Source organism: Merops nubicus, unplaced genomic scaffold (genome assembly GCF_000691845.1).
Source record: "Merops nubicus isolate BGI_N331 unplaced genomic scaffold, ASM69184v1 scaffold44466, whole genome shotgun sequence".
NCBI lineage: Eukaryota > Metazoa > Chordata > Aves > Coraciiformes > Meropidae > Merops > Merops nubicus.
The window spans coordinates 1-13303 of NW_008617850.1; the positions used below are offsets into that span (position 1 = coordinate 1).

At 37.5% G+C, this 13303-nt stretch overlaps 1 protein-coding gene across 1 annotated transcript; it reads left to right on the forward strand.

Annotated features, from left to right (window-relative positions):
* Positions 1-1049: 1049 nt before the first annotated feature.
* On the forward strand, positions 1050-11509 carry LOC103775789 (cytochrome b-c1 complex subunit 2, mitochondrial; the record flags this gene model as incomplete). Its single annotated transcript, XM_008943262.1, has 13 exons — positions 1050-1173; positions 1294-1443; positions 2631-2695; positions 3677-3733; positions 4079-4203; positions 5602-5699; positions 6107-6164; positions 6313-6408; positions 7297-7496; positions 7764-7844; positions 8405-8481; positions 10237-10390; positions 11267-11509. Coding segments are annotated over 13 exons (1369 nt in total), but the record flags the coding sequence as incomplete, so codon positions are not given.
* Positions 11510-13303: the final 1794 nt, after the last annotated feature.

Consider the following 13303-nt stretch of genomic DNA (forward strand, 5'->3'; position numbering starts at 1 on the left):
CGCGAGCTCTGGCTGGGGCGAGGCGCTCCCTGCGCCTTCACCCGGGGCTTTGCGTGGGGCCGGAGGGAGGGGAGGAGCGTTCGCTGGGGGGCCCTGTCTCACTGGGGTCGCTTCAGCTGGTCGTGGCGAGGTGCTGCCCTTGGCAAGTGGGGCTCGAGTCGTCAAGGAGCGTGCAGGGGGCAGAGCGCTGGGTCAGCTACAGACATGCCCCCGAGCGGGGATATAGCTTGTGTGAGGTCTCTGCTGTAAATGCTTCCTCGAGGAGAGTGACAGATTACTGCTCAGTCACAGTGTGGTTTGGTCAGTTTTAGACGCTAAAATTAGGTGTCTTAACAAACCTATAGTGGGAGAAGAAAGCGTTTCCTAGATACAAAATACATAGAATAGAGTATGTGGCAAAGCAAGGGGAATTAAGTTATTGGTATCCTTACAACTAATACTGCTTTTGTTTCTCTGTTTTTACTGTAAGGTGTGTGGGAATTAAGTGGGATTTTTTTAATGTGAAAAGTAATAAATACTTTTGTTTTACAAGTAAAGAAACCTCCAAAAAGGGTGGAAGGGAGTAGCATTTCAGATTTCATTCAGATGCCGTGTGTGCAGCAGTCAGGGTAGATAGGTTGCTGTTCTGAGAGATGACTCTTTAGGAGCTGAACTGCCTACACCTATTGAATGAGAAAGTTATCTCCAAAGTTGTGTTTTGCCTGTGTGGATCACTGTTAGCGGCTTGTTTGGTTAATTGCTATTCAGTGGCCCTATAGGCTATATAGTATCAGTAGAGATTTCCACTACACAACAGCAAAAGGGGGGAGAAGGGAGGTTAGGGCAGGGGGGCAGGAAAAGCTTTCTTACAGTACTATTTCCTGAACTTACAGAGACCTCATGCAAGTTATTGCAAAGGTTCCAACAGTGATGTAAAGAAATTATTACAGGACTTACAAGGGAATCACCTTTATACTCTGGGATTTGAAGTTGTTCATCCTCTGTTGTATTTCTACTTCAAAATTAGCTGCTTTTCCAGTATGTATGGAACATGTAATGAACTAATTCAGGAATTCCATTCTCTTATGCTTTGTCCTCCAGAAGAGACTTTATTCACTTAAAGTAGCTCCTAAAGTTGCACCCTCAGCAACTGCAGAACGAGTAAAACTATCTCCAGAGTCTGAGGATCTTGAGGTTGGTATGAATACTAGAATATTTTTCTCTTATCCTTTTTATTCACCTTTTAAAACTCAAAGCAGAATTGTGACAGTACTTCCAGTAGATGACTAAAACAAGTTTTTCTTTTTAATACAGATTACCAAATTACCAAATGGCTTAGTTATTGCATCTCTGGAAAATTTTTCTCCAGCTTCAAGAATTGGTGTGTTTATTAAAGCAGGCAGCAGATACGAAACTACCAGTAACTTAGGAACTGCTCATTTACTTCGTCTGGCATCAAATTTGGTAGGTTTTCGTTCTCTTTGTTGTTATGTTGACCATGGATGAAGTGGTGGAATGTTTGTGATTGCAAAAAGAAACTGTACGGTAAAATTTAATGTTAGAGAACTTATAAAGTGGAAGATGGTGTACATTGATTCTTCATTACATGGTTCAAGTGCAGGAGAAATTAATACCTGGAAGACAGGCTGTGATATTTATTTAGAATTGTGCTCTCTAGTGGTGTCTTTATATATATATAAAAAAAATCTGTATCAAGCTATGCATGTAACTGATGTTTAAGCTGCAGCAAAAGTTCATTTGGGTGGCTGATAGCAGTTTTGCATGTGTATGGAATATTTCTGCATAGTTTGTTTTACTACTGCCGTCAAGATATTTTAACCTCTTTTTTTTCCCTTCCTATACTATGTTTGGCTTAAGTTATGCTAAATACTGTGGGGGCAGATGATATATCAGCAGGTTCAAAAAATAATGTCAAGTTTGTTGATAGCAGGTCATTAAACAGTTGCTATGAGGAGTAACTCCTATGGTACTGCAGGAGTACCATGGAATGGGTTGTGGGATGTTCGACTGAAACAGCCTGTCCTGCTGCTGCTGTCAGGTACAGAATTGGGCTGGGCCCCCTGTGGCCGTTCCCCTGTATCTCCCTTGCTATCTGGCTCTAGCTGAAGATGTAAACACATCCTCTGGAACAGCAGCTAAGCTGTGACAATTAGAGCCTCACAGCGCCACCAGCACGTCTTTGATTGCTGCTGGATGGTTCAGTTTCAGGCAAACATTCCCAGATGCTTATTACCTCCTTCCCAAGTGCTGCCTGAAGTTAGTTTCCTCAAGACAGCTGTCAGCATAATAGTATATGTAGACATTCCTTGCCCTGGTCTTGTCAGGCTGAGCTAATTCAGGATCCTTTTAGATGTTTAGACAAACCTGAGTCATTCTAGAACAGGGCTGGGAAGCAAATATGTGAGCATCTACGGCAGAGTCAGGGGGGATGACAGAAACGATGGGGAGTATGGATGCAGTAACCTGGATCAACTTTTCAAAATGGCTTCTGCATAAATGAATAAACAGATGCTGTTGGGACTTTCCCTGAGCACTGAACAACCTCAGGCAAGTCTGTTCTTAAAATAACTAAAATTTTAAGTTGTTGCCTTTTTTTTTTTTTTTTTTTTTTTTTTTTTTTTTTTAACCAGACTACCAAAGGGGCGTCTTCTTTCCGGATTACTCGTGGCATTGAAGCTGTTGGGGCCAGCCTAAGGTTTGTAACTACATATAAAGATACCTGTTTTGGTAAGATGCAGAGAAGCTGAATGACTAAAAGAAACTTAAAGCAACAAGTGTAACAGTGTGTGGGCAGATAAGCTCCACGTGGTGATGGTACTTAAAGGGTGAACATTGACAGGGAATGTCTTTTGTACTTCTCCTTCCATTAAGGTTTGAGAGAGCACCCATGATTTGGATTTTATGAACACCTTTCAGTTAAAAGAATATAAATGTGTACCTAAAAGAAATTTAATATGTCCAGAATGATTAATGTTCTTTCTGCCGTTTCAGACTTCAAGATTACACTTTCTGAAGTCAGTAGATATGTTTTTTTTTTTCCCTCCATCTTTTGTTAACAGATACCACTCATCATACTGCAACTTTGGAACAATTCAGACAGTAGTTAGCTTTCATGATTTGAGAGTTTAAAGCCTAGAAAACAAGCCTAAGAGAAATAAGGTGGATCACAATGTGCCTGCTTTCTTGCGGTGTGTCTTGAAATCATCCAGCAAAATATTTTATATAGAATTTGGTTAAAAGCAGTGTTTTAAATACTGTGAGACTCTATGCTTTTTTACTCCACTTAATCACAAATATTTTGGAGCAAGTGGAAAAGACCAAATATGTTTTCTGCTGAAAGAGAATAACTTCTGAATTGCCATGTTTAATACATAAACACGTTTTTCTTCAAATGTTGCTATTCAGCATTATTTGTTGTTTTACCTTGAATTGTTGTGGTGTTTTGTGACCCTCAGAATTTAAGGTACTTGTTGTTACTTGAATACTTAAGATAGGAGTTTGTTACATCTGTTTCTGCTGTTTGTATATTATCACTCCTTTAAGCAGTCATCTCAGTCAGATTTAAGGTGAACAGATATTCTAGTCATCATCTTGCTGACAAATTCAGTGGGGAATATATGTGAAAATCCAATTCTCTGTTCTCTGCTGAAATGAATTTTGTTTTTTTCTCATGCAGTGTGTACTCGACAAGAGAGAAAATGACATACTCTGTCGAATGCCTGCGTGACTACGTGTAGGTATCTAGGTACACTGTAAAATGAATTACTGCATTCTTTATAAACTTCTCTGTAGCAGACACCTATCATAGAAGTAATACCTATTTTCATGTATTTGTAATAAGTCAACAAATTACCCTATGAATATTCAGCTTATTGATCATGTTACTGAGCATATAAATGTTACAGACCTGAAGCTGAATTCTCATACTTTGTACAGCAGTGCTAGTTACTGCTCTGGCTCAATGAAATATGTTGTGGCTATTGCGTTGCTTACAGATTAGTTTGAATTGCTTTCAACTTCCAAAGAAACATGGGCTACTTCTGTTGTGTTTAACACCCGTGTGACCTTTCTTGTCTAGTGATACAGTAATGGAGTACCTTCTTAATGTCACCACAGCACCAGAGTTCAGACCATGGGAAGTAAGTGATCTTCAGCCACAATTAAAAGTTGACAAAGCAATCGCATTTCAGAATCCTCAAGTTGGTAAGTGTGCTTTCTGATCCACTGCATTGGCTTCATGGGAATGTCTTTAAAATGAAAAACTTTGGAAAAAATAGTTTTCCTTTTGCTCTGTCACACGGCCATTTAATTTTTCAGCTTTTCCCCATTGATAGGTATGGTCTTTCCCCACAAGTCTTTCCAGCCTGTGCATAACAATGTTTAGCCAGTAAGATGCTGAAGACAGCTTCCACCTTGCTCCTTGACAGCTTCCATTTTAACTTCTTAAATTTTTTGTAATACAGCCAAAGAATGTGCAAGTCAGAACTGTTGTTGACCGTATTGTTGAAGCAGCTTGTGTTCTAAAAACAATATTTAGGTATTACTCATCAATGTGGAAACACTATTCTACAATAGACTTCTTGAATTTGTATAGTCATTTTGGTATAAAAATTTTGTATTTTCATTACACTAAACATGAATTCCAGTTTTAGATTTATAAATTTAGGTTCATGGAATTAAAAAAAAAAAAAGCAAATGCAAAGCCTCAGCCAAACCAAACCTATTCCAGTATATCTTGTGTTACTTAACTCTAGTCATCCAAGTTCACCCAGATAGTTCTTGCACAATAAACAGTTGTACTACACTGTGAAGTGTGCTCGTCTTCATAACCCATTGAAGATGACACCACAGTGTTGGGCTTTGGAAAGTCTCTGGCTTATATTGAAGTGCTGCTATTTTTTAAAATCAGAATCAAGAACAATCTTTGTTTTCTAAACTTGTATCAACTATAGATTGGTTGCATAGTAATTAAATATTTTCATTACAGTTATGTTCAGAATCAGAACTATGAAGAAAAGAGTGTCATCTTTCTCTTGAGAACATTTTGAGAATATCCAACAGGAATGAGTAGGATGCAAGACAAAGCTAATGACAAGGGAGCTGAAGACACTAGCACTCTTCATCTGAATAGGGAAATAGATGAGACACCACACAAAGCTACAAATAGTATTATAAAGAGCCTGTTCTTTCTCAAGCTGAAGAATAAGAGGTGCTTACAGTGAAGATGATAGATGATTCTGAAACTAATTAAGAGGATCTTGGGTTTTGTTACTGTTTTCTACTGCTCCCCGTCCCCTAAACACTGATGACATTTATAGCTTGCTGTTGAGGATAAAGAATGTTGAGCATATGCAGGTTATTTGAATTTTTTTTTAATAAGTTACAAAAACCTGGAAGGTCTCAGACCAAATTCTGTTGCCCAAGGATTTTGATGAAACTTCCATGTGTATTGGATTATTCCAGACCTGCTTTTGCAGATCTTGCAGTTCTTAAAGTGGACCACAGCTCTGTTTCACTGGAGTAACATTTAGTTTCATTCATAATCTTAAATAAAAGTGCCTCTTATATTAATCGTTATCACTGCAACTTTGTGCTTGTCAGGAGTGCTGGAAAACTTGCACGCTGCTGCTTACAAGAATGCTCTGGCAAACCCCTTGTATTGTCCAGATTACAGCATTGGAAAAATAACTTCGGAGCAGGTAGGATTATTTACATTGTTAAAATTCTGCTTCAGTTTCTTTATCAAGGTTAGATGAGAGAGAAAATCTAGTAAATATGCAGTCAGTAGTTACTATCATATTAGTTTGGTGTTAAAATAATTAACATGCAGCTTTTAGTATTGTTAGAGAACTCACATTCACATTTAGCGAGGTGGTTCATGTCAGTGGCTTTCTGTGTGTAGGAATGCTGGCAATGAAAGGTAAGTGTTCTTGTGTAAAAGGGTTTTGTAGTTGTCACTGGAAAGTGCATCAAATGCTGTTCTATAGACAGTTCCTTTTGGAAGCATTGGAGTTTGCTGCATTAAGTATAAGGCTGATGTCAGAAGCACACTTGTTATTTTTATTTGTTACACAAAATACCCTAAAATGTGAATTTACTGTTGCAGCTTCACCATTTTGTACAGAACAATTTCACAAGTTCAAGAATGGCTCTCATAGGAATAGGTATGTATGTTCTCCAAGGGACACTGCAATTTGTAAGAGACAACTACTGTAGAAATTTGAATTCTCTGTAGAAGTGGAATGTTATGGTGCACCTAACAGTTTTGTGTAAGTGCCACAGCTTTTCAGTGCCATTACTATTTTATTGCAGGTGTAAAGCACTCTGAGCTAAAGCAAATTGCGGAGCACTTTCTCAACATCCGAGGCGGAGCTGGCATTTCTAGTGCAAAGGCTGTCTACAAAGGGGGTGAGCATGTCTGTTGTATCTGTTATCAATGACTGATTTTCTGTTTGTTATAAACGTAGGGTAAGTTGCAACTGAAAACTATATGGTTGTACCAAATGCTGTACACAGGAAGTGACAGTTCGGAGGCATCTCCCATCGAAAGGAGGAGAGGATTATTCCCCAACATGCAAAGCTCTGCAATAAAACTGAACCCATATCTCCAACAAAGCTTTACCTGCAAGATAATTTATTCCATAAAGTGAAAAACAAGCTGGCATATGGTTTCTCTTGGTGTTTTTGGGAAGATTCTCTTAAGAGTAGATGAAGGACTGTCTAGAAGTGGTGGTAGGCTTTCTTTTTAGGGAAGATCTGTTAGAATGTCCTAAATCTTTCATAAAAGACAAAGGAATGCTTGGCTCTTTCGGAGCAGTATCTAGTACTAACACAAATACGTTGTCTTTAGTTGGAGTATCAGATCACTCTAAACAGATGGAGGGGAAAATAAAGTTTCCAAAATTTAATATTTTACTGGAATAACTTCAGTTTCTGTAAGACAGGAGAAATATTACGAACAGAAGGTACACTGCTTTTCTGGATATTTGTTATCTGGAGACTCTTGAGTTTTATCATATCATACTGCGTACGGTTTAGGATCAGGTTCAAATAAGCTACAATAAGGTACTTGATTTTGTGCTTGCAAGAAAATTTTTGAATGTAAGGGAAGTTTTAGTGTGACCTAAAGCCTACTAACTGTGTCTTGCTGTGTTCCTGAGTGGACACGTAACTTCACACCCTGTCTTCTCTCTCGTGAACCTAAATCCTGGCTAGATATGTTTCTTTTGTGTACCTCTGAATGTACAATGGTTTCTGAGTGCTGCATTGCCTCTCATTCTGTTGTTGTATTTTTAGGAGAAATCAGGGAACAGAATGGTGATAGCCTTGTCCATGCTGCTATTGTAACAGAAGGAGCTGCTGTTGGGAGTGCAGAAGCAAATGCATTCGGTGTTCTTCAGCATGTTTTAGGTGCCGGACCCCTTATCAAGAGAGGAAGCAACGTTACCAGCAAATTGTCCCAGGGTATTGCTAAAGCAACTACCCAGCCATTTGACGTAAGTTCAACGGATTACTGGACTCTCATACTTTAAGTAAAATGCATGTTATCCTTTGAGAAGCTACTGCCTCCAGCTAGAATCTTAATTAGTTCATTTTTGCACAAGTTACAATATTTCAGAGAAGGCCTTCCAACCTGATCTTTGCACAGATAGTTTAGCTTCCTGAATTACAGTATTTTAGATCCTTATAGTAATTGTTTTCCTCTGGTTGATGTCAAGTTGTTGTAGTACTTGAAACAGTTGATGACAGTGTTTGTTTTGCAGGCTTCCGCGTTCAATGTTAATTACTCTGATTCTGGGCTCTTTGGGTTTTATACCATATCCCAGGCTTCAAATGCTGGTGAGGTGAGTTGCAGATTAGAATTCAAGTATTAACAATGTAACCCCCAAACTAGTGTTTTGATTTGAGATAATGACTGATTGATCTAAAAAAAGTCAGTTCAACTGGTTTCTTGTATAACAATGCTGCATGTTCAGTTATGACTTAGCTCTGTAAGCTGGGAACAAGCTTTGCTTTCTGGGAAGGGCAGAGGCCTAGGAGCAGCTAGAGCTAGTAACACACCTTGAATTTCTGCCTGTAATTGCTGATTTACATGGGTACGCCTAAGTATATCGTGAGGAACAGGCTGGCTCTTGAAGCTGACAGGACTTGCTACTCTTATGAAAAAAGTTGAGACCACAGAAATTAATCTGGTGTTGCAATTTAAATCTACACTGGTTTTTGTGTCACACGTGGATGTGTATAACAATGGTTTTAATTTTGTTGTAAAGCTCTTCAGAGTTGAAGCAGACAGTCCCAACACTGTCAACTGCTCTCCCCTGAAGTTTCTAAGATGCCAGATAATAGAAATAACATGTTGAAAATTCATGTGGGAAGAAGTCTTCAATGCTTTATTTTTCCTTAGGTTATTAAAGCTGCTTTGAACCAGATAAAGGCAGTTGCTCAGGGCAGTGTCACTGATGACGATGTCACAAAGGCGAAGTAAGTGCATGAAGAGCTGTCTTGTGTATTGTGAAGAGAAGTTTCTTAACACATAGCTATATGTCAAACACTTGGATTATTCTGTACAGTGAAGTTTACTGCTGTCCTGTAATTAGCTCAGTGGGGAACCACTCACTTTCCTGCATTAAAACTGAAGCACTGTCAATATGCTTTATTTCAAAGCTATACTAATTCTTTGCTCGTGGTATTTCCTAATGAAAACGTGTTAGATAAGTGTTAATCTTCTCTGAAAAATGTTCCAATGTTAGAAATTGGCAAGTATCAGCAGATGCTGTCATTCTAATCATACTCTGTAGTATTAAAATGTATTTAAATTAGAATCCTAAATTGCATTATTTAGGTAATTCCCTTTACAGTCACACTGCAGCAATTCCCAAAACAACTGTATCGACCAGTTTTCTGCATCTTCAAAGAATGACGGTCTGCAAGTTTAAAGCACTGAATTAATGATGTTATATCCAAGTGCTTAAAATACGTGCCCTTAGGAATATTTGAGATGGGCAAAAATTACTATTAGGGATGCAGTAATACCAACAGAACTTTAGAGTTTCTGTTTTATAGAGAGTTGTGCACATTAGTTGGTGCTTTGTCTCCAAGTAGTGTTGAACTGCACTGAGCCTTTAAAACTATAGTTCTGCAATAGAGTTCAGATATTAAAAATATAAAATATAGTTCAGATTCACTCAAGCAGCAAAATGAAAATATTATCTGTTGTATATATAAAATACTTACAAGACTACAGGTAAAGCTTGATTACACAAAACATTAAAACCTAGACATGACTTGTTGTGCCTTAGTCACTACTAGCTAAGTGGTGAATTTTAGACCTTTCTTTTTGGTGTTGTTAGTTTCATGTGGTGGTTATTGTTTTGTAGTGGATTTTGGGTTTTTGGGTTATCTTTTTTTTTCTAATGAAGCTGCCTAGTACTAAGGAGTTGCACACAGTTCTGTGGCTTTTTTTTTTTTTTTTTTTTTTTTGAGTTACCCTTCTGGAATGGCTTCACATATTTTCTGTATTGCTCTTTTTTTTCTTTAGTGACCAAAAAACACCACCCCAAAAAAAAAAAAACATTTAAGCTCAGTGGTATCTGCAGGGTCTTCAGTTCAGTCAAAAATACCAATACACTTAAAAAATTATTTATTTCAATAGAATATGATTACCATTTTGTGTTTTAAAAAAGAATGGAAGGACTAGCTTATAAACATAGGGTTTTCATATGTACCAGTGAGACCGAGTGAAACAGGAAGACCAGTGTAAACTTGCTGTCTTCTAACAGAACATGGAACTATTGCAGAAGGAGCCTAACCATTTACATTCATTGTTTCTTTGTTGCTTTCAACAGAGTTGTTCTGCATATGTCTGTTCTTGATGAGAAACAAGAATCAATTTTAAACCTAACTTTTAAATTTGATAATTTGTCTAGTTCCTGGGTTACCTGCATTAGTTACTTCAAACAGAAACAAATTTAGAGCTAGAGATCTTCTGAGTGTGTGGGGTGGCTGATCGTTCCAAGGCAGTAGTTGTTTGAGTACCGTGTCACTTTTGTGCTTGGACTGTTTGTGGTGCCTGTTTCCTAACTACAGAACCCTTCCATACTTGAAAACCTTTCAAAATGGAGAGGAATTTTGAAATGTTAAAAACCACCAAGAACTCTTTTCACTTATGAGGGCGATGGGAAAGGCAATAAAAGGACTTAGATGCTTACTCATCCTTAATGTTTTGTTTGATGGCAGAAACCAGCTGAAAGCCACCTATTTAATGTCAGTGGAGACAGCAGAAGGGTTGCTGAATGAAATTGGCTCTGAGTCGTTGATTTCTGGCACACACACATCACCATCTGTTGTTGCTCAAAAAATCGACTCTGTAACCACTGCTGATGTTGTGAATGTAAGTATGGGTCTGCATCTACAGGTGTTCCTTAATCCCTGTGTAAGTTGTTTCTTTTTAAACAAAACTGCTGCTCATTTGTATGTGCTTTTATAAAAAGATAGTATATGTGTGTGTGCTTAAAAAAACCCAACTAATTTACAAATCTCATCTGGCTATCTTTTGATGTTTTTACTTACTTTATTAACAGAAGAGCCTTTAATCCAATACAATATAAAAACAATGTAGCTGGGAGTATGTAAAATTCTCATCTACTTCACTTAAATTTACCAAAACTGTCAACTAGGAGTCATGGAAAACTTGATGCTAGTTCCACAGCAGGTACTTCTGTGTCAAAGCTTTTAGGATTCATGAGTCCTCATATTCTCATTCTTGTATTCCTGAGAATGTGGTGTGCTTAATAAAACAGTGCCTTTCACTGATAAATAGATGTAACTGCAGTGCTACTCCAGATTATCTTGTTGCTTATACTTGAAGCAAACTTCATAAAGGAATCCATCAGAAAGAGAAATTCTGAGATAGAAAATGTTTTTTCCCAGTCATCTCTAGTTTGTTGCAGTAGCAACTAGCAACAGCTTTAGTGGTAAGGAGAGATCTGCTGTATCTTGTAGTGCAATAATTTTTGAAAGAATAACTATTTTCAAAGAGTTTATGCCTTTTATATCCAATTGTCATTCTTCTATGCCTCTTTAGATTATAAAGTAACAAGGAGCTGTATTGAAGCAAGCAAGTTTAGAGAGCAAAAGGAAGATGGTTTACTTGTTGATGTACTGTAGTAGTGGTGGGATTTGTTTTTTTGATAACTTGAAGCTATGAGCAGCAAGATCAACTTGTAGCAAGTATTTCCTTATATCCATCTTCCTGATTTATTTTCAGGCTGCAAAGAAGTTTGTCAGTGGAAAGAAATCAATGGCAGCTAGTGGGAATTTGGGAAATACTCCTTTTCTTGACGAGTTGTAAAACCAAAACTGAGATGCAGATTCAAGATGGACCTGAGTTCTATGTCATGTATGTTCTAAATTACTACTAACTTGTTATTTATGAATTCAGTTCTTTCAGAAAATTAATCTGGAGTAATTGTGGGCTTACACTCATCAAATAAAGTGCTGAGTTCATACATTTTGTGATGACTTTTTTTTTTCACTGAAGATGGTATCTAAAATGCTGGTAAGTCTGGCTCTGTACACTGAAGGTAAAACTACAATAAGAAAATATGGTGACTTTTAGTTGATGTAAAAAAGGTATCAAAATGAATCACTGATACAAACAGATATTGTAAGTGCCCCTAGTTGTTCGTGTATTCTTTTGTGTTCTAAAAAAGTTCTGATAAACTGTTTCCGTCGTGCTTATATCAAGTAAGTGATAAAACTTACCTTCAAAGAACGAGTAATGTATTGGACCTTCTCAGAGCTTGCAGCTGTTAGTTGTCTGGGACTAGCAGAGGTAGGGTTTCTGAATGACTTCTCCACAAGCAGCACTGATGGACATTTTTCAGCGATGCCCTCGCTTCCCTCAAACAGCTTTATACAGCTAATATGTCTTTTCAAATATCTCAGGATATTTTGATTATTTAGAAGTCTAGGCGTGTACTGAAAGAAAACAGACACAATACAACTTCAGAAATCTAGGTTTTGAAGAAGTCAGGTTTCAAGCTGTTCTGAAACAAAGGTAAATTATTCCAGAGAAGAGGATGTATCTCATACAGAAGGGCAGGAGAAAGAGGAAACTGGACTCCTTGTTTCCTGTAGCCCAGTGTGAAGGAGGTCTAACACCAGCAGCTCTAAACTTAGGATTGCACAATGCATCACCATCACTGTGAAGTACATATTCATGTAGTCTGTGCCTACTTCTAAGTGTTTGGCCTGCATCAGGTACCTGCCAAATGTTGGATATTGATAGTAACTTACAAGTGAACTCACAGTAGTGTAACTGGGAAGATGAAGTCTACATTATCATGTTTGTCCCCAGCATCTTCAGCTGTGCTGAAAATATACAGCATGGACTTACTTTAACACATGCAAAAATTCCCATAGCCATTTAGTTAACTAATCATGGAGCCCTACGTTTTTTTTCAAATACTTGTTCTAAAGACAAATTTGTTAGTTCTGAAACTTCTCTAATATCAAGGTAACACTCTTGTCCATAGTTCTTTGCACACTATTTCTTTGGATTCTAAATTGACATCTAAATTGTAATTTGGTCAACAGAAAAGCAAGTGATCCTTTTTGTGGTCCTTCAGAATCACAAATCATTTGATTTATTTAAGCATGAACTCAGAGGTTTAATCTCTTGGAAAGCCCCTTACTGTGTGAGCTTACTTTCTGCTGTTCTGGCCTAATTATCTCCTTTACATACTTCTGTTCCTTCCCCTACCTCTGAGGTTTCTTTTCTATTAAAACTTTGTGCCTCAGGAAAACTTGTAACTGGCTTGTATCCCATCTAGATTAATTATACTTGCAGCATAAACTACCTTTAGGATTGAGAGCGAGATATTTTCAAAAGCCTCTGTATGCAGTGGCTCTCACAAGAAGTTTATTCTTCCTGAGGTTAAATAAATTTAAAAGCCATATTCATTAACAACTGTTAGTAGTTAGACTGGTTGAGAAACAAACTTTTTACATGGTTGCAGCAAGACATGCACATTGATGTTACAATCTATTACAAATTGACGCAGCCTCTTGGACTTCAGTGGCATTATTGCCAGCTAGACTTCTTCCACTCACTGTGGAGGTAGGTAATGGCATGTCTAAAATTAATGTTTGTCCTAATCCCATCCTCACTGTAGAAAAGTGAACTTTTCTTTTGGTATTTGTTAATTTCAAATCACAGTTTTCCATTTCAGAAAAGTAAATAAAAGTAAATCTTTATCATCCTAAAATGTAAAAGCTATTACACTATTTTGTGTTTCTTGCT